The sequence below is a fragment of the Lithobates pipiens genome, unplaced genomic scaffold, assembly GCF_037356315.1.
Source record: "Lithobates pipiens isolate NorthernLeopardFrog02 unplaced genomic scaffold, aLitPip1_a1.2 Scaffold_22, whole genome shotgun sequence".
Lineage (NCBI taxonomy): Eukaryota > Metazoa > Chordata > Amphibia > Anura > Ranidae > Lithobates > Lithobates pipiens.
This window is the reverse complement of record NW_027507784.1, coordinates 98,788,174-98,812,300: the sequence shown is the minus strand read 5'-3', so window position 1 is coordinate 98,812,300 and position 24,127 is coordinate 98,788,174. Positions and strand designations below refer to the sequence as shown.

General features: G+C 42.8%; 1 protein-coding gene across 10 annotated transcripts in view; it reads right to left on the bottom strand.

The window, feature by feature from the left end:
* Positions 1 to 24,127, bottom strand: part of ERICH2 (glutamate rich 2) — a 63,498-nt gene that overhangs the window by 27,538 nt on the left and 11,833 nt on the right. For 5 of the 10 annotated variants that reach the window (XM_077447973.1, XM_077447971.1, XM_077447974.1 and 2 more), the window contains 4 exons: positions 23,918 to 23,948; positions 23,706 to 23,751; positions 19,521 to 19,572; positions 14,370 to 14,406 (listed from right to left, as the gene is read on the bottom strand). In XM_077447973.1, the coding sequence (XP_077304099.1) occupies positions 14,370 to 14,406; positions 19,521 to 19,572; positions 23,706 to 23,751; positions 23,918 to 23,948 (166 nt within the window). The remainder of the gene's footprint in view (positions 1 to 14,369; positions 14,407 to 19,520; positions 19,573 to 23,705; positions 23,752 to 23,917; positions 23,949 to 24,127) is intronic. The other 5 variants (XM_077447972.1, XM_077447977.1, XM_077447970.1 and 2 more) reach the window with 3 other exon arrangements.

The following is a 24,127-nucleotide window of genomic DNA, read 5'->3' as shown; positions in this document are numbered from 1 at the left end:
CTGGATCCCACTCTCACCTATCTGTGCCTGTGGGACTCAGTGAAATACTCAAATAACTTTATCTCTTCCCACTTGCCCTTGATGGGCATCTTGCATACCCCACAGTTCCAAACAGCATGTGATAACCCCCTAGACTTTCATTGGTGGCAGAGGAAAGGAGTTAGGAATGTTTACGAGCTGCTGGCTATAGGATGGAGTCAAATCTTTTGACTACCTTCAGGAAGATGACTGCCAGTTACCGGCCTCAGAGACTTTTCATTACGTTCAAATTGCACATTAAATCCTCAAGCCTTTTTTGCAACTGCACGGGTCCACCCAAATGCTTGACCTTGTTTGGAAATTGCTGTCCAAAAGATCCACATTTCAAAGGCCTTGTCTCTGACCTTTATGCCTCTCTTGTAAACCTTCTTATATGGCGAAATGGGAGGAGGATTTGGGCGCATCCTTAGATTAACCAGCATGGAACAATATTTGACTTGCCACCTCTAAAACCACTTTCACACTAGGGCGGTTCAGGCATTAGCGGTAAAGCGATGCAAATTTACGTGCCGTTTTACCGCTGTTATAGCTGTGCTTTTTGCCCACTAGCAGGGTGCTTTTAACCCCCCACTAGCGGTCAAATGGTTAGTAGTGCCAGTGTTGCGGCGCTGCCAAAGTGCTTTGCAGGTGCTTCGGCAGTGCTGCCCTTCATTTCAATGGATGTATACACTGCCCCAAAGATGCTGCTTGCAGGACTTTTTTTCTCCTCCTGCAAGCGCACTGCCCCAGTTTAAAAGCACTCAGGCTTTCACACTGGGGTGGCTTAAGGGGCGCTTTTCAGGTGCTATTTTTAGCGTTAAAATGCCTGAAAAGCGCCCCAGTGTGAGAGGGGTCTAAATGTTCCTTGAACATCTTAGCCCAAGAAAATGCAATTTTTAATTGCTTTCACCATGGTATACAACTCCAGATTGCTTGGCCAGGTTTTTCCCTGCCTCTTCTCCGATGTGCGCCTGAGGCTGTCATGAACGTGGCCATCTTGTGGACCTGCCCTAAGGTGATCCACTTTTGGACACAAGTTTACTCCATGATTAGAACTACTCTGAACACCTCCTTAGCTCGCAATCCGTAGGCGGCCCTACTACATAGACCCATCCTAATACTTTCCAAGAGTAAGAGGAAACTGGTGGGTTTTGTCTTTCTTGTCGCTCATCAGATGTTGGCTAGAGCCTGACACCAGCCATTCCTCTCCTTTAAGGAAGTTAAGCAACAACTCCATGAGAAGCTTACCTTAATCTTAAATAATAGCCATGTAAAGTTCCTGAGAGTTTGGGACCCATGGATATCCTATAATGATGGCCTGAATCTATACCGTACTAGACCGTATTTTGTTCTCTGATTGGTCCCTAGTGCCCTTGATCCTGGGCCTCAGCTTGGACCCGGCTGGACCTCTAACCCCCTCCCTCCATTTTCTCTTTCTTTTCTTTCTTCTTTTACCTTCTCCACTTGTTTTTACACTCTTGGGAATCATACAGGTCATCCCTCCTTTACCACTCCCCCCCTTTTTTTCCCCCTACCTCGTCCATGTACATTAGGTACATTTAAATTCTGACGCACATCTTATTGATTTTTGGAGAATTGTTTTGCATTCCTCTGTCCCATCACCATCTACCTACAACAGACCTGTATGTTTGCTCCTTGTCCCTGTTAAACGCTAATATATTTAGTCTTTGAGCTGTATACTGTTAATCTTCAAAAAATCGTAAAAATCCCTGGCAAAAGAATCAGAAATGCTTCTGTACCTATACAAGTCAATGGGAATGTAAATGCAGCTTTATTGCAGCTTAGGAAGAGGTCAGCTGCAGCTGACATCACACTTTTCTTCCATCGTCTGATTATGCAGAATGTAAGGATTTCTGGGGACTCCTAAACAAGATATTAACATAAACATAAATCATTTTTACAGTATGTAGGTCTCCATAATACCGATATTGACTGAATGTTGAGATTTTTATTGGGTCATGACTGGTTCTCTTTAAAAGCATTCCTACACTGTCCTGGAACATATGTACCGAATGAAGCCTTGCAAAAAAATCTTCCCATTAATCAACTGGGCATCTCCAATGTCTACTGTTCTGATGAATTTTTGAATGTTTTTGAGAGGTTTTAATATATTTTTTTGTACCTAGTTTAGGGAAAGCAATTTTATGCAGTCATGTTATTTGCCCTTAGGTAGGACTAGACACAAAGACATTACATTATATAGTCCTGCCAATACATAGCTGGCTAATTACCTGGTATAGTTATGTTCTAGTGACTATGTCACTAATGATCTGCTTAGGAAAGAAATCAATTCATACACAGGATTTGGGCCATTGACTAAGAAATGAAGATAAATTAAGGAGCCTGGCAAAGACGCAAACATGTAAATTTTATGCAAACAGCACTCTCTGGAGTCTTCCCAGTTATATTTCTTGTACCAGCCTGGAATGCACTGTGAAGTATATTAGCCCACTTATTGCCAAGTGTGATTCCTTCACAGCTTATTGAGCTAAGGACATATAAAAAGAAACATTAGTCATAGTAAACCAGTACTTTGTCTATACGAGGTAAAGTAGCCTCGCTTCAATATATTGAAGGGGCCATCAACAGGCTCTCCCGACACACTGATCTGCTTTCAGACTTACTATATCGAGGTAATAAAGTATTTGTGACTCTTCCTTTGTGTTTCTCCCCTTTAACATCAGAGCAGATTTCATCAAAATCTTTGGCATCTGGTTTGGAGTTAAAGGTGCAGCCCTAAAATCTTGGGAGGAGCGACTGTCCAAAAAGAAACAGAAATTCAGCCCCTGGAGCCTCAGAGAACCATTGTAAGAAAAGATACTGGTACTCCACAATGAGATCCTCCCAGAACAACACCTGTAAGGCCATCACCAGGGCAGTGTTTTACTTCATCTGGGGCTCCAAGATGGCCAGGGTAATGCGGGCAGTCATGTTCAAAGAACCCCTTGAAAGCAGTAAGGACGTCCCAGACATTGCTACTCAACTGAAGGTGTTCTTTGCCTGCAACTGCATCCGTAGGTCTTTGCCCTTGTACACACGGTCGGAGATTCCGACGGAATGTGTCATATCGGACCGTTTTGTCGGATATTCCGACTGTGTGTGGTCTGCATCGGACTGTTTCCGTCGGAATATCCGACGGACCAAGTTTTCCAACTTGCCGGTAAAATTTTCCGCCAAAATGCTCCTATCGGACATACTCGGATCATGTTTAGCCTACTCCGACGGACAAAGTGCCACGCGTGCTCAGATCAAATTCCTAGACCAAAGCTATTGTCTACTAGCCTGAACGTAGTCCCGTCCTAACGAAATAACGCCATCATGCTATGTACAATCGGATTTTCCGGCAATTTAGTCCGACCGTGTGTATGCAACATCACTTCCGGAATTAATCCGTCGGAACTCGGAATTTCCGACCGTGTGTACAAGGGCTTTGACAGATAAGACTATGGACTCTGGTGGCAACTCCATGTCCCTTTTTTTCTTCCTGCTTCTTTGGAGGTCCCTTAGTCGGAGGACCTGGGACAGTGCCACCCCCTTCAACTGAAACATGAAATACTTCTTGGTTTTACTTGGACACTTTGAAGATCATCAAGGAGCATGGGCTCTGGGTGAATATTTTTCAATAATTTAAAAACAGAAAATAATGCATATGGTCATTAGATGGCCTAAAGTATCAGAGGAATTTCTTATGATACTAGATATCATCTAGTAGCCAAACATGGTATATTCTATTTAAAATCAATTAAAGACAATCACCCCCACATAAAATTGCTGAATAAAATTCATTTTTGGCCTCATTTACACAGAATGAATGTACATGCACTTTCACTGGGTAAATTGCTACACAAATGGGTTATAAATTCATCCGTAAGTATAAGAGTGAAATCATTTATGCTGCTTAATGCAAAAGAAGACTTAAGTTTATCTAAACCAGGGGTGCTCAACTTTTTGAAGAATGAGGGCCACTTAAAGCGGAGGTCCACATAAAAATGCAACTTCCGCTTTTCGGAACCCTCCCCCCCTCTGGTGTCACATTTGGCACCTTTCGGGGGGGTGTGCAGATACCTGTATAATACTGATCTAAACCCAAGACCAAAAAATGTAACAATACACTTACTCAACACATCGAACAAAATTCTTTTAACCTCCCTGGTGGTATGATTCAGTCTGGTTTTAGGTGCTGAAAGCGGTACAATTATTTTGCATGGAAATTTGGCGTTTTATTTTGTAGTCCTGTAATTCTTAGGAATAACTCTCTTAAATCTGTCCAAACCAGAGTCTAGCAGACATCCCGGGTATGATAAAGTTTATAATATAGTAAAGAATAATAAAAATGATTCAATAATGTAATCAAATCCTAAAACACTGAAAAAGGGACACGTTTTGGTTGCTATGGACAATCTCCAAATTTCAGGCAGAAAAAACAGTATTTATAATATAAACGTGCATGCAGGGCACTGCACAGACCACTAGGGACAAAGGGGTGTGTCATTTTTAATACAGCACTGTAATCTGTAAGATTACAGTGCTGTGTGTGTTTTGTGTCTTTTTACTTTTTAGAATTTGCCGCCGTTCTCCGCTCCCGTGCGTCCTAACGTCGCAGGGAACGGAGCTCTGCGGCATTCGGCACTGTGAATCGAGTGGAGGACGGCTCGATCACACAGCGCGGAGGACATTGCTGGATCCAGGGGACAAGGTAAGTAAGTCTCACTGTGTCCTCCCTGTATCCAGCGATGCGATCCCGAGTCTGGCTCGGGGTTACCGCTCCTATCAGTAAAATCCTAACCCGAGCCAGACTCGGGATTACCGCTAGGAGGGTTAATGGCATTTATAGAGTAATGCCACTTTCGTGGGAATTTTTTTTACAAATAGGAAAAAAAGAATAATGCATATACAACTGCAACACAAGTCATATTTCCATTAAATGGTTTTCAAAATGACCTTTCCTTTTCAATCTGCAGTGCTGCAATTTTCTATAAAATGCAATGCTATATGGAACCTGGAGGCCTTCTGTACACAGATGGTGTACAGAACAGCCACTAGAAATGTAATTTCCTGTTTGTGTGATTGGCTCACAGATTTTCCCAGAAGTCTGCTTTGGGGCAGATTTTGAGCATCCCCTGCAACAAAAATGTCATTTTTGGAGTGATACTCTTAAAGGGAAATCACATCTAAAAGGGATGCAGACCCTGAAATGTTCCTCATTAGAGCCCTGCAGGTGCAACAGCTAATTGATAATGATAAAACCACTCCCATAAAGATTCACTAAGCACATGGGCACAGATAAACAGCTACAGTATTTCTTCAGAATAACAAACGGTAGGAATGTCTTTTTCTCAACGAAAGTGGAGTTACTCTTTAATAGACACTCTAAGTCTAGACAAAACAAATCAGTAAACACACAATATTATGATCATAGCAGAGTACACTCCTGATCAGACACGAGGGAACTGATCTGCCAATTTTATAATTCCACCTAGACAGGGATGAAGACCTGTGGAAATGTAGCTTTGATGGTCTACACAGCAGTGCATGCCAAAAAATACATGTCATTTTGTACTGTTGTAATGTATAGATTGCTTGATCAGGTAGCCTTATGCCGTGTACACAAGACCGGACTTTTGGACGGACTGAATTCCGTCTGACTTTGATGGACTTTCGTCGAATCGGACTTGTCTACACACAATCACACCAAAGTCCGACGGATTTGACCATGATGATGTACGACCGGACTAGAATAAGGACGTTTATAGCCAATAGCTGCCCTAGCGTCAGTTTTTGTCCATCGGACTAGCATAAAAAACTGATTTTTCGACCGAACTTGAGTCCATCAGAAAGATTTGAAACATGTTCTAAATCTAAAGTCCATCTGATTTTGACAGCAAAGGTCTGATGAAGACCACACACGGTCGAATTGTCTGACTGATTCGTTCCGTTGGACCTTTGGTGTCGAAAAGTCCGGCTCTGTGTACACTGCATTACAGACTTCTCAGCCTCCACTGAGCTTTTATGCTGGATCTCCAACCAGCCAGGAGGTGTTCTATCCTCAGGCAAAACCTCCATGTATACAACACTGGAGCACGTTTGCCAGTGTCTACCTGCACAAAGTACTGAACACATCTCAGTACTGCTTTGAGCCTTGGCAATATATTTTGCTCATTATTTTTTTATACTCCAGCTTTTGTTCAATCTGCAGGTGATTAACCATCTATATGAGTCAAGAGCAGCTGTCAGTGAACACCTTATGCCAGCGCCTGACCATTATGTGCTTTTTTTAAAAGAGAAGTTCACTTTTTAAAAACAAAATAATCAATGCACATTGTTTTGCAGGTAAAAAAAATGTGCATTTATTATTTTTGTTACAAGAACCTGGAAAGCATTGCACCAAAGATCAGCAGATCCCTGGTGTCATGCAGGTCTCCTGCAGACCTGTCAGTATATCGGGTTACCCATACATCCTGTACGGGTAACTGATACGCCCTAACAGGAGCACTCAATGAACTACCATGGCGCTCCACAGCACCGTGGTAGTTCATTGAAAACTACAAACTGACAGCCACTAAGGATGTTGGGGCTTGTAGTTCATTCAGGCACACGGAGTTGTGTTTCTAAATGACTGTGTTGCAGCTGATATGTTTTTATGTATATAATGTACATGAAGAATATATATTTTATTCTTTGCGAATTTCCCAGACTCACACCCACTGCAAGCGATCACTTGTCCAACAGATGTCCTGGAATGCTTATATGAGATGTCCTCTCTACTTCCATTATTTTTACAGGTGTTCTGGTCAACTATCAACATATGTAATAGTCTAGCTCAGTGATGGCGAACCTTGGCACCCCAAATGTTTTGGAACTACATTTCCCATGATGCTCATGCACTCTGCAGTGTAGTTGAGCATCATGGGAAATGTAGTTCCAAAACATCTGGGGTGCCAAGGTTCAAGGTGCCTGGGTCCTTATTGACTACAAAGATCGCGGCGCCTCTATAAACGAAAGTAATCTTTCAGTGTATTTTTATTATATACAGACCATAGTTTTGCTAGGAAGTAGGTAGCATTTTTCTTGTTATAGGTATATCTGTCATTCTTGTGTTGTATTCCTATAATTGTAATTGTATGTACAGAATTTTTGTTTAGTAAAAAGGTGCAAGCAAAACAATGACATGGCCGTGTGGGTGGAGCCCGGTACAGCTGCGCTGTTTTTCAAACATTGATAGCTTGGGGGGGGGGGCGTAGCGGGTAGCGGCTGCAGCACTGAGAACCGGTTACACCATAAAATCGGGTGGGTCATGTAATATGTTTCCAAAGGTGGTAAACCCGATCTGTGCAGCCGAAAAGGAGCACATGTGGCCTTTAGCTGCTCTCACGGGGTTGTCTGTTCAGTCTCATCAGGATAAGATGTCATCAACTCCCTTTAGAATTTGATTGGGCCTCTACACCAACATTTTTGGAGTTTGCTCCAAGGTCATGTACCAGTCAGAAACAGAGGCCGGCACTAGGCCAGGGTGTCCATACTGTACATGCACTCCTTACCCGGCAACTGTGCCCATCACACTGACAGGGGTATGACCATGGAGTTTTTCAGTAGGGAACTGAGAGACTAGTTTTCCATCAGCTCCACCTTGCCTGTTATTGATAGCTCATGGTAATGGGTGGATCCACAGCCACTATTCATTTCAATAGCAGCTTTAGAATCCACCCACTGCCATCGCCTATCAATCAAAAGCAAAGGGGATTTGATGGGAAACTAGTATCCCTGTTCCCCATCAGGCTCCACCCAACAAACAGGCGCTGCAGCCATGCAGACTAGTTACCCATCGGGTCCTGTCCTAAACATGGGCATTGCCACATTTGGTAATGACTTCACCACTATTTGTGGCTACTTTGTTAACATTTAGCTCTTGCCCAGGGAATCTCCCAGCTGACAGGTAAATGGGGTAAAGCCCTGTGAAGGAATATGCAACATTCATGGAAGTTTTCCAGTACAAACATGTTCCACACTACCACTGCATGCCAGCTCAGAGCTGGTTTTAATGACCGCTATGTTCCTAATGTGTGAACTGGCTGCAGTTCTTTGAGAACCTGTCACTGCCATTATGACAGTTTCCTAAAGTGGCAATAGCAAGAACCTGAATTTATTGCCAATGTCAGAAATGGTAATGAAACAAATGCTTGCCTGAATTAGGTGCAAGGAACTACTGCCAGAATAGCATTGGTAATGTGTTACTGAATCCTCCAGTCTCTCTTAGGTAAGGAGCAATTCAGGCGTTGCAGGCAATCTTCAGCCAGATAAACACTGGGTAGAAACATTAGACTGTGCCTCAGTCCCATGGCAAAAAAGTTTTCCATCCATTTTAAATGACAAGCTGATTCATCAGTATGTGTAGGAACTACAATATAGCCTACAGAGACTAAGGCCGGCCATACACCATACAATTTTCTTATTCAATTACCTTTAGATTTACCTTCAACTATGTAGTACAAGGGCCTGCCTGATTGCATACGAATTGAAAGTGTTTAGGTTTGACTTCATATTATATGGTTTTGGTAAATCTAAAGGAAAATTGAATAATATATGGCCAGTCTAAGAGTTGTCTTTTGCCAGTTAAAACTAAGTAACAAGAAGGACATCATGTATAAAGCTGTTCTGTCTTTATGATAATAAATGATGATCTGACTCTGAGCTAGTAGAACCTGCTTCTGAGTTTCTATTGTATACCAGTTTATGGCTTATTTGAATAACCATAAACTAAAAGGGGAAATAAGCATTTGTTTAAGAAAAAATGGTGATGCTTTGCTCAGGGCTGGTCCAAGACATTATGCTGCCTGGGCCCAGGAATGGAATGCTGCCCCCCCCCCCCCCCACAAAAAAAAAAACAAACAAAAAAAAAAACACGCCCACCAAAAGGCCTCCACATCCATTAATTTATATCATGACAATTAAAACCAAAATTTAATTTATCAGGAAGTCAAATTTACATGCAACAGTGGTGGTAGGGTTCAAACAGAGGAGGTGGCGGTAGTGATGGGGGGGGGGGGGGTTAGGCACAGACAGGGGTGGTATAGAGGGGGGTAGACACAGGCAGGGGTGGTAGGGGGGTTAAACAAAGGCAGGGGTGGTAGAGAAGGGGTTGGACACAGGCAGGGGTGGTAGAGAGGTGATTGGACACAGGCAGGGGTGGTAGAGAGGGGATTGGACACAGGCAGGGGTGGTAGAGAGGGGATTGGACACAGGCAGGGGTGGTAGAGAGGGGATTGGACACAGGCAGGGGTGGTAGAGAGGGGATTGGACACAGGCAGGGGTGGTAGAGAGGGGATTGGACACAGGGAGGGGTGGTAGAGAGGGGGTTGGAAACAGGCAGTGGTGGTAGAGAGGGGGTTGGGCACAGGCAGGGGTGGTGTGGAGGGTTAGACACAGGCAGGGGTGATGTGGAGGGTTAGACACAGGCAGGGGTGATGTGGAGGGTTAGACACAGGCAGGGGTGGTAGAGAGGGGGTTGGACACAGGCAGGGGTGGTAGAGAGTGGGTTGGACACAGGCAGGGGTGGTGGGGAGGGTTAGACACAGGCAGGGGTGGTGTGGAGGGTTAGACACAGGCAGGGGTGGTAGAGAGGGGGTTGGACACAGGCAGGGGTGGTAGAGAGTAGGTTGGACACAGGCAGGGGTGGTGGGGAGGGTTAGACACAGGCAGGGGTGGTGGGGAGGGTTAGACACAGGCAGGGGTGGTGGGGAGGGTTAGACACAGGCAGGGGTGGTGGGGAGGGTTAGACACAGGCAGGGGTGGCGGGGAAGGTTAGACACAGGCAGGGATGAGGTGAGGGAGGTTAGACACAGGCAGGGGTGGAAGGTAGGGGGTTAGACACAAGCAGGGGTGGTAGGTAGGGGGTTAGACACAGGCAGGGGTGGTAGAGAGGGGGTTAGACACAGACAGGGATGGTAGAGAGGGGGTTAGACACAGGCAGGGGTGGCAGGGAGGGTTAGACACAGACAGGGTTGAGGGGGGTTAGACACAGGAGAGGTGGGGGGTGTATCAAAAATAAGTAAGGGGAAAAGAAAAAAGCAAAAGGCCTCCTCATAGAGTTGATTAAATCCAGTAAAAAAATATGTTCATTAAAAAGAAAAACAACGAAGCTGTCGTCTGGATGCGTGGAAAATCTCACCAGCAGGCTAGGTAATTAGCCTGCTGGCGAGATTTTCCACGCATCCAGACGACAGCTTCGTTGTTGTTCTTCTTTTTTGTACCCCTCTTCACTGTGGGCTTGTACATGCATGTATTTCTAATTTTATATATTTTTTAATAAACATTTTTTTACTGGATTTAATCTACTATGAGGAGGCCTTTTGCTTTTTTCTTTTCCCCTTTCTTATTTTTGATACACCTACTATGATGCGAGTACTTCCTACGTTGGAGTTTAAGCTGAGGATATCCTACATCGGACACCCCGTTTATACAGAGTACGGAAGACGGCTTGGCGGAGTGGAGGTTCACACCATCCCTTTGAGAGGATTGCTGTTCATTGCAGCTTGACGCCTAACTGACTCACCACTAAGGTGTGTGGGCCCACACCTTCGGGTAAGAGTACCCATTACTTATCTCTGTTTATCCAGTACTCTGTATTACCTGCATGAGGAGCTTTGGAAGGGTGTCGCTATGATGGTACCTTCAGTGTTCCATTTTACATTTATTGGAAGTTGGGCACTCCTGTCAATTTGGATCACTCTTTACTGAAGAGGAACTATTTGTTGCTTAAGGGGACGATTATTTTCTTACGTGTCATAGGATAATTTTTTGTATTTCACATTATTTGTTTGATCTACGTGGTACGGTTTACGTGGATCTCTTTATTATTCATCCACATATATTGTGGGGATCTTTACACATTGTTCACGTGGATTTCTGTATTGTTTATCTATACATATTGCATTTGTGTTATTTTTATTATGCTTGGCTTATGCTATGCCACTGTGCAAATTTTTTTTCACCTTTTTCAAAAGTAGGTGATTTTTTCACTTTTAGCGCCGCATTTTTTGTTTTTTTGTTTTCTATGCAATTGTATCATTGTTGATGCTGGCTGCTTTATACATTGTTTCTATTTGGTAGCGCAATTATATATATATATTGGGATATATGTGGAAAAACCTAAGTAGATGCACCATTTTGCACACATGTACAAGGCCACCACAGATTCTGAAGACATGCAAGCTATTTAAACCAAGGTTCTTGAAAAGCTAATTTTTCAATAGTTTTTTCCCAATTCTGAACTTGGACCTGACCTTCATTGCTGACTTGGCTTATATCTGACCCGCTTATCTCAGTTACCAATCCCGGCCTGAACTTCTGACTAATACTCTGCTTATCGATGTGGTACTTCACTGCCTGCATGTTGCCAAACTCAGCTTGTTACTGACCTCAAATTTACTTACCTCAAATTTACTTACGGTTTGGTGCTCCGCTCATCGGCTACTGATCCCGGCTTCTTACCCGACTCTGCTCATACCTGAATTTGGCGCATCCTCAGTGCATCACCAGCTTGACTACTGCACAAGGTCCTAGTTACGTTTCTGCACTCAGGCACCTGTGCCCTTCAATTGCCTTGCAGGACTTATCCCCAATCCCAGTTCTGGGGTCGGGAATTGTGTAGGAGGGCATACCTGTCCAGCTTTGAGACACCCCTTTAATTATGTTAAATGTCTTGATGTGACCAAAAGAGAGTTTTAACACAAGGAAACAAAGAAAGATAGAACGTTTTCAGGCTTGCTGCACTCTTTTACCATTCTAGATTTAATCTAAATGAACCGCTTGCTGTCCGCCGACAGTAGTTGTACTGTGAGTGGGCGGCAGTTCCAGGCCAGGTTACAGTATGTCATGGCCTTTCTTCCGACTTAGAGGTACACATGCGCGTGCCCCCTGATGACCTGTGGTGTGATTGGACACAGCACAAGTTTTTGCAGCTGACTTCAGCCAATGATTTTGGCTGAAGTCAGTTGATCGGCTGTGGCTGTGAACAGTGGTCTGTGTCTCCTGCCTGGACAGATAAATAGTAAAGTAAAAGCAGCACACATTACACATTGTTAGGCACACAGCTCACCACTTGCTTGCCCCTAGATGGTAACCCCTTCCCAGCCAGTGTCATTACAATGACAGTTTACAGTATTAGCATTGATAACTGTATTAGTGTTACTAGGCACACCCACCACCCCAGTAGATCGGCTCTGCATCTAGATTGTGGGCAGCTTCGGCTCCTTCCTACGTCTCTTCCTCCTCTGCATCTTGGGCTTAATGGCGGCTTCCCTTCACCTTCCCTCAATATGATCACTTCTCTTTTCAGCCAATCGGGTCTCACCCGCATCCTGATTGGCCGGGAAGAGAATCAGGAACACATTAGCGAATATCAATTCGCTATTGTCACACAATTGGGTGGGCTCAGGGTGCAGCGCTATGCTCCCCGAGCCCACCCTTTATTTAAGCCATTTAGAGCCTCTGGCTCTAATCATGTGTTTCTAAAAAAAAAAAAAAGCCCATTGGAATCCATGTGTCCAGCGCCCTGCATGTAGATTAGGGGCCAGGTGCATGGTCGCAACTGGTCACTATTGATGTCAGTGTAAGTTATTTAGTTAGTGTACTTCTCAGCCAGCGTTAGCTAGAGGCAGATTGCGTGCTGCACCATCACAGTCCCACTATAAGTTGCTGATCACCGTCATTACCAGTATTACCAGTGTCATAGCTGTGTAAATTCCAGTATGCATACCAAAGTTTGCAAATGCTATAAATTTTGCATAAACAAATTCATATAGACCTATTGGGAATTTATTTTTATTTTTATCAGAGACATGTAGCAGAATACGTTTTGGCATAAATTTAGAAAGAATTTTATTTTATTTTTTTAATTTTTTTCATTGGATGTGTTTTATAACAAAGTAGAAAATATTGTTTTTTTTTTTCAAAATATTGTTTTGTTTATATCGCAAAAAATTAAAAACCCAGTGGTGATCAAATGCCACCAAAAGAAAGCTCTGTGTGAAAAATAAATGATAAAAATGTCATTTGTGTACAGTGTTGCATGACTGTACAAATGCCAGTTAAAGCAGCACTGAATATCAAACAATGCCCTGGTCATTGAGAGGGTAAAACCTACCAGAGCTCAAGGGGTTAATATAAAATAAATAATGGCAAACACTAACCACCATCATTAGAAGTGCTTACATATACGTTGAGTTAGATGAGGGGTTTGTGTTCTTTGTCACATTATTAAATGTTTTCTGCATTGGATGTTGTAGTTCTACCTCTCAAAAACAGTCTCTGTAATAGTGTGGATTTTACTCCAGCAAAAAGAACCTTGCACTTAGGTTGAGGCGCAAAAAATTACCTAAAATGTCTTTGTATACTGAATCATTACAGTATTGTCACTGAAAACACCTGAACTTGTTATTTGTGAGGGGTGTCTGCATGCTTCACCAGTCTAGTTGATGCCAACATACAGTATGTACATTACGAGAGAGAGAGAGAGAGAGAGAGAGAGAGAGAGAGAGAGAGAGAGAGAGAGAGAGAGAGAGAGAGAGAGAGATCATTTTGTCCTTGTACAAAAAGGATATCTGGGAACCAGAGAAAGTGCAGAGAAGAGCAACCAAACGAATTAGAGGTATGGAGGAGCTCAGCTATGAGGAAAGATTAGAGGTATTATCGCTTGAGAAGAGGAGATTAAGGGGGGATTTGTATGTATAAATACATAAGTGGTCCATATAGTGAACTTGATGTTGAGATATTCTTTTTAAAGGTCATCACAGGAGGACAAGGGGGCACTCTTTACATCTAGAGGAAATTATATTTATTCTCCAAATACGGAAAGGTTTCTTCATAGTAAGAGCTGTGAAAATCTGGAATAGACTACCTTAAGAGGTGGTTCTGGCCATCTCAGTAGATTGTTTTTTCCTAAAATGTACATAATATAACTGGATACTAATATTTATAGGTAAAGTTGATCCAGGGAATATCCAATTGCCTCTTGGGGGGATTAGGAAGGAACTTTTTCCCTTGCTGGACCAAATTGGACCATGCTTTGCTGGAGGTTTATTTGCCTTCCTCTGGATCAACTGGATTGTGAATATGGAGCTTTTCTATTTGTGTATGTTGTGTGTTGTTTTTTTCTATGTTGGTTGACCTGGATAGATTTGCGTCTTTTGTCAATCAGATTGACTATGTACCAATAAAAATTCTGGATAGTGAAGCTAGTAATTTATTTTGGACTGATAGAGTAATATAAAATATCTAAAAGAACTTATTACCAGCTTACAACTACGTCTTAATATGCAACAAATGGTACTTACCGTGACGCAGATTCAGCAGCATGAACAAACACATTCTCTATGAAGTTTGGAGAGAATACATTTTAATTATTTGTATTACTGTCACAAGAAAAAAATAGGAAAATATCTGCAGGGACTCATAAGAAAAAAAATGTTTTTGCCTTTTTAGCTAAAGTTCAAAAAAACACTTTGGTATAAGGCCGCGTACACACGCGCGGACTGTTCGCCCAACTTTGTCCGTCAAACAGTTTCGGCAAACAGTCCGCTCAAAATTAGCATGGACGGACATGGCCACACACGACGGACGAACAGTTTGCTGAAACCGTGCGCGATGACGTGAACGGCACGTACGACGGGACGAAAAATACGACGTCCTATACACTGCATTATAACTTTCGGCGTGTAAATCCTTTCTGAGCATGCGCGGAACTTAGTTTGATGAACAAGCCTACACACGAGCGGACTGTTCGCTGAAACAAGGTTTCAGCGGACACTTTTTCGGAAATTCCGTAAAACCTTGTTCGTCAAACTGTCCGCTGAAAGCCCACACACGAGCGGACTGTCCGCCCAAACACTGTTCAGCGGACAAAGTTGGACGAACAGTCCGCCCGTGTGTACGCGGCCTAAGGCAAAATTAAACTCTAGCCTAAATACACAGCTGAAATGTACAGTAAAACCTTGGATTGAGAGTAACTTTATTTGAGAGTGTTTTGCAAGACATGCAATTTTTTTTATACATTTTGACTTGATAAACGAGCGATGTCTTGATATACAAGTAGCGTCACTGTGCAACAGTGTATAAAAGAGAAGAGTGACGCCTCTAAGTGTAGCAATATGGTTACATTTAATGAAGGTACAACATTTAGCAACTCACATGGTTGATGAATAAAACAGGCACATTTAAGTATTCAGGCACCCGGGGTAAAGCTATCCACATAGACTGTCCTCCACACCATGATCGGCATCATCCCTTCCACCCTGCACTCCACGAGGGGTTCAAGCCTCGCTTTCACGTCGCTCTACTGCAGGGCAGTCTTTCTGGTCACGATTGCAGACTGACAGCGGTGAGAGCCAGCGGTGTGGTGGTCTATGTGGACAGCTTTGCCCCAGATGCCTGCATACTTAGATGTGCCTCTTTTAATCATCAACCATGTAAATTGCTAAATGTTGTACCTTCATTAAATGTAACCATATTGCTGCCCTAAGAGGCTACTCTCTTCTCTTTTATACTCTGTAGCTCCTGCTGGATTTTGCTTCTAATCCCCTTCTGGAGGCTGCCATTTGTGGATGGACATTTTATGGTTACCACAACCTGGTCACATGTATTTCTTATGGGGAAATTCGCTTTGATATACAAGTGCTTTGGATTACAAGCATGTTTCTGGAAAGAATTGTGCCCGCAATCCAAAGTTTTACTGTAGATGCAAAAACTATTTTTCCTGACAATTCGGTATGCCTGTCTGAAAAACCCCCGATGAAACACTGTATATGCAGAGTGTGGTACAGCTCTACAGAAGCCACCTACTCACTGGACTATGAAGAAGACTTCTCACACTGCTGGGTTATCCCCTTGTGATCCTTGCCTCTATCTAGGCAACTGAAATAAAAGTAGACCAGCAGCACTTTAAAAAGTAAAGTCCACAAAAATCTGCTTGCTACAGCAAGCCGGCCATACATGATAAAGCCCAAGCAATCTCCTTTAGATCTACCATAAACTATGCAGTGCAAGGGCCTGCCTTTGTTACTTATTGCATGGACTATTTAGGTTTGTCCTCATGTTACATAGTTTAGGTAAAGTTTGTACAATGGAAGGATTGTACAATCAGATTGCATAGTGTACAGCCATCTTTAGCCTGCGATCAGGTACAACTCATAAAGAGATGGTACATCTTTCCTGTTTATGGTTTGGGTATTTTCAATGTAGTAAAAATGTCTTTGAATGGAAATAAATAAACTGGTAGTATTTAAAAATATGTGTAATGATTTTTAATTTTTATTAAAGTGGAAGAAAAGCCTAAGTCTAACTATTCTTAAAAATGTTCCCTCCTCTCTCCTTTTTTTGTAAAAAAAAAAAAAAAAAAAAAAGAAGATCTGTGTACTTACAAAAATAGGTAAGTACACACAGCTTCTTTTTTGCATTTTTTTTTGATGCGAGAATGCAGTTAACAATGAACATTGCCACAACATTTGGCCAGTAAAACAATACGAAACTGACAGCATACAGCTTGTCTGTATAGTTTGAGAGCCAGGTACCAGTGCTGGGTCAAAGGATGAACATTAAAGTGGTTGTAAAGTCAGAAGGTTTTTTTATCTTCATGCATTCATGCATTAAGATTAAAAAAAAACCTCTGTGCAGCAGCTACCCCAGCACCTCCTAATACTTACCTTAGCCCCATCTCTCTCCAGAGATGTCCAATCATCCGGGACTCTCCTCCTGATTGGGTGAGACATAGCAGCAGCGCCATTGGCTCCCGCTGCTGTCAATCAAAGTCAGCTCCATGTCTGCTGCTATCTATCTCCACCTTCTGTCCCCAATACAGCTCCGGACATTCTCAGTTTTCGGTGAGTTTCTATGCTGAGCATTTCCTCCCTATCACATCTGAGCAGCCCATGTTACTATAGTGTCACCCATATGGGTGTATACACAGTGGTAAGTGACAGCCAGCTTCCTCCCTCCTCCTCCATGCCCACTAACCAGCTAAACACCATTTGGGTGGGATATTACATGAAGATTAATAGTGGCTTCACCTCCTTCTTATTCTAAGATACAGACTGGATGGGTTGTGAGGCCGACTCCTTCAAATATATATTTGCATGCAAATTCAAACAGTTTATTGATAGTAATTTATTTTTACTCTGTATTCCAAAAGCTTTTTTATTTTTATTTCTTAACATGGACTAGAAGCTACTCCTGTTTTTATTCCCCCCGCAGACAGGCTGGAAAAGATCTGGGTCATGTGACTGCTGTATATTTATTAGGAAAATGGTACTTAGATTTTTTTACTTAAAATAATTACAGTGCCATCACCCACCCATAGAAATAGAAGGGGCAATGTAAATTAAACAGTGTCTGTTAGATATCACTTTAATTGAACAAGCTAAAGTTAGAAGCCGATTGGCTACCATGCACAGCTGCATCAGATTTTTCAGTCTCCCTTTAGTAAATAAACCCTTCGGACTCTTTCACACTTGTATGTCCATTTTTACGGATTCCATTTGCTCAGAGGGGACCGATCTGTTGATCCCCGCTGAACCGGCGGATGACAGGTCCGTCACTGTGTAGAGACGAACCTGTCAGATCTCCGCTCTCCGCTATGGGGGGGGGGGGGGAAATCGAAAGAAAACTGATCCATCTGTCAGTTTTCATCCGATCCGCCTGACGGATGGAAAATAGGGTTTCCATCCGTCTGAGCACAGCGGAGTGGATGCCAGCGGACATGTCACCACTGACATTCGTTGCTCCATAGAACTGCATGGAACGTGCCACTCTGCTCTGTCCTCCTCTCGGCACGCTCCTTGTACTGCAGCACATCTGATTGGCTCCTTGTGCTGCTTTTCCTTTTCCTAAAGTAGAAGTAAATGTTAATATAAGTCTGGTTAAAAAAAAAAAATCGCCTTCCCCTCCTCATACCTATGCTGTATACCGCTTCTTTAAAAAAATAAAAAATAAAAATCCTCCTGCAAGGCAATGTTATAATGTGCTAGTATGCATTGCATATGTGCACATTATGTGAAACCTACTTTAAAACCAAGCCCTCCAGTGGATCACTGGCAAAGCTGACAGGGCTTCCATCTTTACCCGCTCTTCTTTCCGGTTTGGAGTGCTTTGGTCCTCTGATTGGACGAGCCGCACAAGACAACACTTCCGTGCATGCGTGCAGGAGCCGCTGTTCACGGCACAGGGCTTTGAAGGAATGGCACGGTATGCCGTTCCTTCAGAGCGCATGCGCCAGTGATGCCACCCACGTCTTCACAAGTAAATATCTCCTAAACAGTGCACTTATTATAGGCTTACCTATAGGTAACATTCAACTTTAACAGCTTTGGTATGGTCACGTGTTCAACAAGCTGCAGCACTTCTGTGTCAGCGTAAGCTTGACAATGGGGCTGAATTCACACAGCTCTGACATCACCTGCTGACTTCCTTTGCACCCACCCCTACCCATTGTCCGTGCTGTTGCAGCAGTCACTCAATGACGCAGGGCAGCCAAAGCTTCTTCATTAAATGACCACACCACAGCTGATAAAAAAAAAAAAAAGTAGTTACACTGATCTCTTTTACAAACAGTATACAGCAACAGTATGAGGAAGGGAGAAGCAACATTTTTAACCTGACTTATTTTAGCCTACCACTTTAAAGTGGATGTAAACCCGATTCATGAAATTAGACCTGGGCACAGTGTTTGGTATCTCTCTTCAAAGCACTATGTCCAGTAGCTTTCTCCTGCTCTGTTCTTCTGTTATAAGCCTGATAACTTTTGCATCTGTTCTCCATCAACTGAGATAAAAGCAGCCTGAGTTTTGTGTTGGGGAGGATGCTATAAATAGATTAGCAGAGTGCTGAACAATTCAATGAACAGTTCTGAAAGTTTCTACCTATGAGGAGAGGGGGTGTGTTCCTTTCCTCCAATCAGCTGTCTTGGCTGTATGCCCAGGCTTCACTGCAGTGCTAAACAGGAAGAGAAAATCTTCTAACACAATGTGCACTTTCTAAAGAATATATAAAACTAAAGACAGCAGATATACATGTAAAATGCAAGTAGGGAGATTCGTTTCATCTCTATGTATTATCTGAGGCTGTTCACTTCACTGGATATATGTGAGGGGTTACATCAACTTTAAGCTCTGCTGTACAAGGACTGGAAGAGGCTGACACCAAGTCATATGAAGGTACTTTCACTTCTTACATTAAAAAAGAAAATACACTGAATGATGAATTAATGATTAGAGCTGCATTAATTTATATCTTTTATATCTTCCTGGAATTCAAGTTTAACTTTTTACAGCCTAAAATAATTCCGATTGTACAATCGGTGAACGACTGACCCGAAAATGAGCAAAATAAGCCATCTATTAACCAGGCTAAATGTACTTCATTTACTGATAATGTACGAATAAACCCCATCATAATACAGGTTTACATTTTGTTAGTTCACCATGTCCTGTAATTACCTGTAGGCCCGAGCACTTCTAGCGTCCCATTGTGTGAATTTATTGGTTGCTGCTGAAATAGAGGACATGTTATCATTATCCAAGCACCACTAAGTATAACTATAATAATAATATTCAGTTCATAATGGCAAAAGAGATTCCATAAAATGTTTTATTATAATACAAAGTAGCAATGACGGAAGATGATTTAGAAGGAAAAATTTCATGACAGTTTTAATTTTTTTTTTTTATTACAAATATTGTTAAGATGAAGAATTTTAGCATTGAACGTGAAACTGTAATGTATGATGTACTGTATAGAACTTTTAGTGAAGAAGGGTTCCCAAGGCTTCAAGTTTTATTTGGTGACTCCCAATAATCAACTGTGGCACAGTTTGAGCGATGTGAAAATATACCTTGACTTTTATTAGAGCTGCACTGGGCCAATAAAAGAAAAGAATACTAGTGTAGACCAGTGTTTCTCAATTCCAGTCCTCAAGGCGCACCAACAGGTCATGTTTTCAGGATTTCCCTCAGATGAAATGGCTGTGGTAATTACTAGGGCAGTGAAACTGATCAAATCACCTGTGCAAAATAATGGAAAGCCTGAATACATGACCTGTTGGTGCGCCTTGAGGACTGGAATTGAGAAAAACTGGTGTAGATCACCATATTGGCTATACAACCTCATAGAGTTGGGCTTTTAAGGGCTCATTCACATGGGTGTATCAATCCATATGCCTGTGCCAATAGGCTGTCTTCATCCGCATAGGATGCACAGGTTTTGTGTAGGCAGCCTGTTCAAACCTTCAACATCAACATACCCTATTTGTCTTCCTTTGTTATCTGGAAAGTGATACTAAGCTTAGATATTAACAAGTTTATGGTATTTAGGAGTTGTTTTCCACAACTTCTTGCCTCAGGTAGGCTTTCTTGCTATATACTGGGATTATTAATCTGATATTGATTATTTGCTATCTTCCACATAGATGGACCCCTAAGTGAGAACGTATCTACCTCTCTCTATGGTTTTACCAATTGTTCCAACTGATCCATCCCTATGACTCTGGAGCTTGTAGGTTTTCAAATTTATCCATTGCCTATACAGGTAATTACTTGACCCAATTTGCTGTTCAACCTTTTTTGCCGAATCAGGAAATTAAAATTTAAAGGCAAGAGCTTACCAGGCCCTTCGGTCTAGTATGGGTTTTAAGGGGAACCCACACGCCTAAAAAATGGTCCCTCACCCTATGTGAAGGGGTTTCCAGTACGTCTGTACCCCTATCCATTCACCTAAAAAAAAAAAGTGTGAAAAAAAAATAAAATAAACCGCAGTACACAGGTTTTTAAAGTAATTTATTAAGCAGCTCTGGCGTCTCTTCCAACTTGTTCTCCCCTCTCCGGCTCTTCTGCCTCCTCCGCTGATGTCTGCTGCCTCTGTCGGTTCTTCTCCCCTCTCCGGGACTTCTACGCTGATGTCTTCTAGCCCTCTCTGGTTCTTCTTCCTCTGTCCGCTGTCTTCTGCCTTTGCCGGGTCTTCAACCTCTGTTCTTCTTCCAATGTTGACTCGATGCTCTCTCCCGCTCTAATGCTGGGTGCGTGGTGTGCCACTACTTATATTGACATGGGGCAGGATCACCGGAGGCCTGCCCCTTATGACATCAACGCCCATCATGCCCCAGGCGGTGACGTCATAAGGGGTGGGCCTGCGCATGACATCACCCGGTGACCCTGTCCCGTGCCAATATAAGTAGTGGCACACCGCACACCCAGCATTAGAGCGGGAGAGGAGCGTTGAGTCAACATCAGTAGAAGAACAGGGGGAGAAGACCCTGCAGAGGCGGAAGACAGCGGACAGAGGGAGAAGAACCAGAGAGGGGTAGATGACATCAGCAGAGAAGACCTGGAGAGGGGAGAAGAACCGGCAGAGGCAGAAGAGAGGAAGAATCAGCAGAGGCGGCAGAAGAGCCGGAGAGGGGAGAAGTACTCTGAAAAGACGCCAGAGCTGCTTAATAAATTACTGTGTACTACGTTTTATTTTTGACACTTTTTTTTTTTAGGTGAATGGGTGGGGGTACAATGTACCCAATACTTATTGACATAGGATGGGTGCTGGGATCTGGACTTTGTTAAAGGGGGTTTCCAGATTCCGATAAGCCCCCCGCCCGCAGACCCTGACAATCAATGGCCAGGGTTGTCGGGAAGAGATCCTTGTCCTCATCAACATGGGGACACAGTGGTTTTGGGTGGGGGGAGCAGGGCCCCTCCTGCCCCAAAGCACCCAGCCCCCCAAGTTGAGGGCATGCGGCCTGGTACGATTCAGGAGGGGGGACGTTCATTCGTCCCCACCCCCTTTCCTGACCTGCTGGGCTGTTTTTTTGGCATGGGGGTTCCTCTTAAAAATCCATACCCGACCGAAGGGCCTGGTATGTTCTTGGAGGGGGAACCCATGCTGTTTTTTTTTTTAATTTGGCGTGGAGTTCCCCTTCAAGATCAGAGCACAAGTCTCATGCCAAAGTCAGAACAGTTAAGACGGCAATCCGACTTTGATCCGACTTTAGTGATGTTCAATGGGCTGAAGTAGGATCAAAGTGGGACCAAAGTAGTGCAGGGACTACTTTGAAGTCGGCACGACTTGAAGCCTTGTTAATATGAACGGTTGTCACTGGAAATCATGGGGAATGACTTATCATGCGACTTTGCAGTCCCAAGTCATAGGACAAGTCGTACAAGTGTGAAAGGGGCCTTAAAGTTGTGTATGTTTAATAGTAGATAAATAAAATAAATATTATAATTTATGTTAACCTCGTATTTGCTGCCTGTTGGTTGGTTAAATATACAATTGTTGTGTTATATATGTTCCAGAAGTGCAAAAAAATACCTGTTGAGCATGTCAGGACTTCAGAGCGGTCTTGTGCAATCCGTCCCTGTTATCTTGAGGAGTCTTATTAGCCCTCCTAGTTGTTATATTGGGCTTACAGAATGATTAAAGTGGAAGTTCAGTCAAACAGTAACTATACTTAAATCTACTCCCACCACCATTCTAAGCCTATTCTGTCTACCCTGTAAAGGAAAAATCTTACCTATGCTGTACTCCTATTCGGTCACATGGTTCGGGTCCCAGCCGTGGCTTCAGTGAAGAGGAGAGATAGCTGAAAACAGCTGCACAGCCTGCGCGACAATGTCACAGGCTTACTATGGGGCATTCATTGCTTGCTGTCCGTCCTCTATACTGAAGATGATGCTGGGACCTGATCATGTGACCAGACTGGAGTGCGCTTGGAAAAGGTAAGTATACAGATCTTTCCTTTTGCAGGGTAGACAGAATACGATTATAATAGGGGTGGGAGTAGATTTAAAGAAGTACAGCCAAAGCTCATCTGGCTGTACTTTTCCTGTTAATCACAGGAATGCAGTTCGTTCTACACTCCTGTGGCCTGTTTTAAGCAGACATTGGGCAACTTTGTAGAGTCGATGCTGGCTCAAGCAAGATTGTGACAATAAAGTCGGGATCATCCCACATACCTGAACTGGCACCCGGTGCAGCCTCTCAGTGAGCCACTGAGAGGCTGAGCTAGCCGCCCCCTCCACAGCCCAGTGCTCCAGTGAGCCCGGGGGGGGTGGGGGGGGGGACAGATTAGAGAGTTATCACCATTGACTCATAGTCACCAGCTCTCTGCTCATGGAGCTCTGATAACTGAGCGATCAGCAGTCTTTGATAGCACAGTTCTCAGTCTTAGAGCCAGTGGGGGACAAGTATGATTTATAAAAAAATAAAACAACTTCTTTTATGTATAATTAGCGTTTGACTGAACTTCCACTTTAAAGCCTGGTACACACTAGTTTTTTTTTTTGTTCAATCCAGATAGTACAGTCATCCTCCTCCCCGAGCTATTGTTTTTTGACAGGGAGGACGCCCCCCCCCCCCCCCCCCCACCACCAGAACACACCAGTCAGCACTGATGCAATGCCGATCGGCAAACCTTTTTCAGGGATGCCCCTTTGAAAGACATATATATGGCATAGCATAGCACATTACAGGTATTTATGTACCATCAACAATGTACACAGTGCTATAGAAATATCATATATGGTAAAATTGATGATAATTTGGAATAGTTTGCTCTACAAGACTATATCTACAAAGGTGAATACATTATACTGTACAATGTATAAATAATTTGCTTGGAAATATATAACACATACATAATCATCTCTTACAAAATCTTGACCTTCACAAATATCAGTTTTTCTGAAAAAAAAAAAAAAAAAAGAATCAGTATTGGAAGATAAAATTTTTAACCCTTTTTGTTTATGGTTCTAAAGCACATTGCATTTCTAACTGAACTTTCAACTGGCAAATGCTAACTGATTAAATCGATATGAATGCAGCATTATTTGAAATGGGCTCTACTTACCGGGATCCAGCCCTCTTTAAAGGCTCATCATCTTAAAAAAACAGTGACAAAAAAGCATTTAGTAAAGCAAATCCTGAAGTGAAACAGTATTTTTTTTTTAAAAAGTACTTTCTAAATTATTTTTTTTATTTTAATGAAAGCTGCAGGTTTATAAAGACTGAAAACAACTTTTGAAAGGACATTAGAGTGTTAAAGTGGAAAAAAACCCAT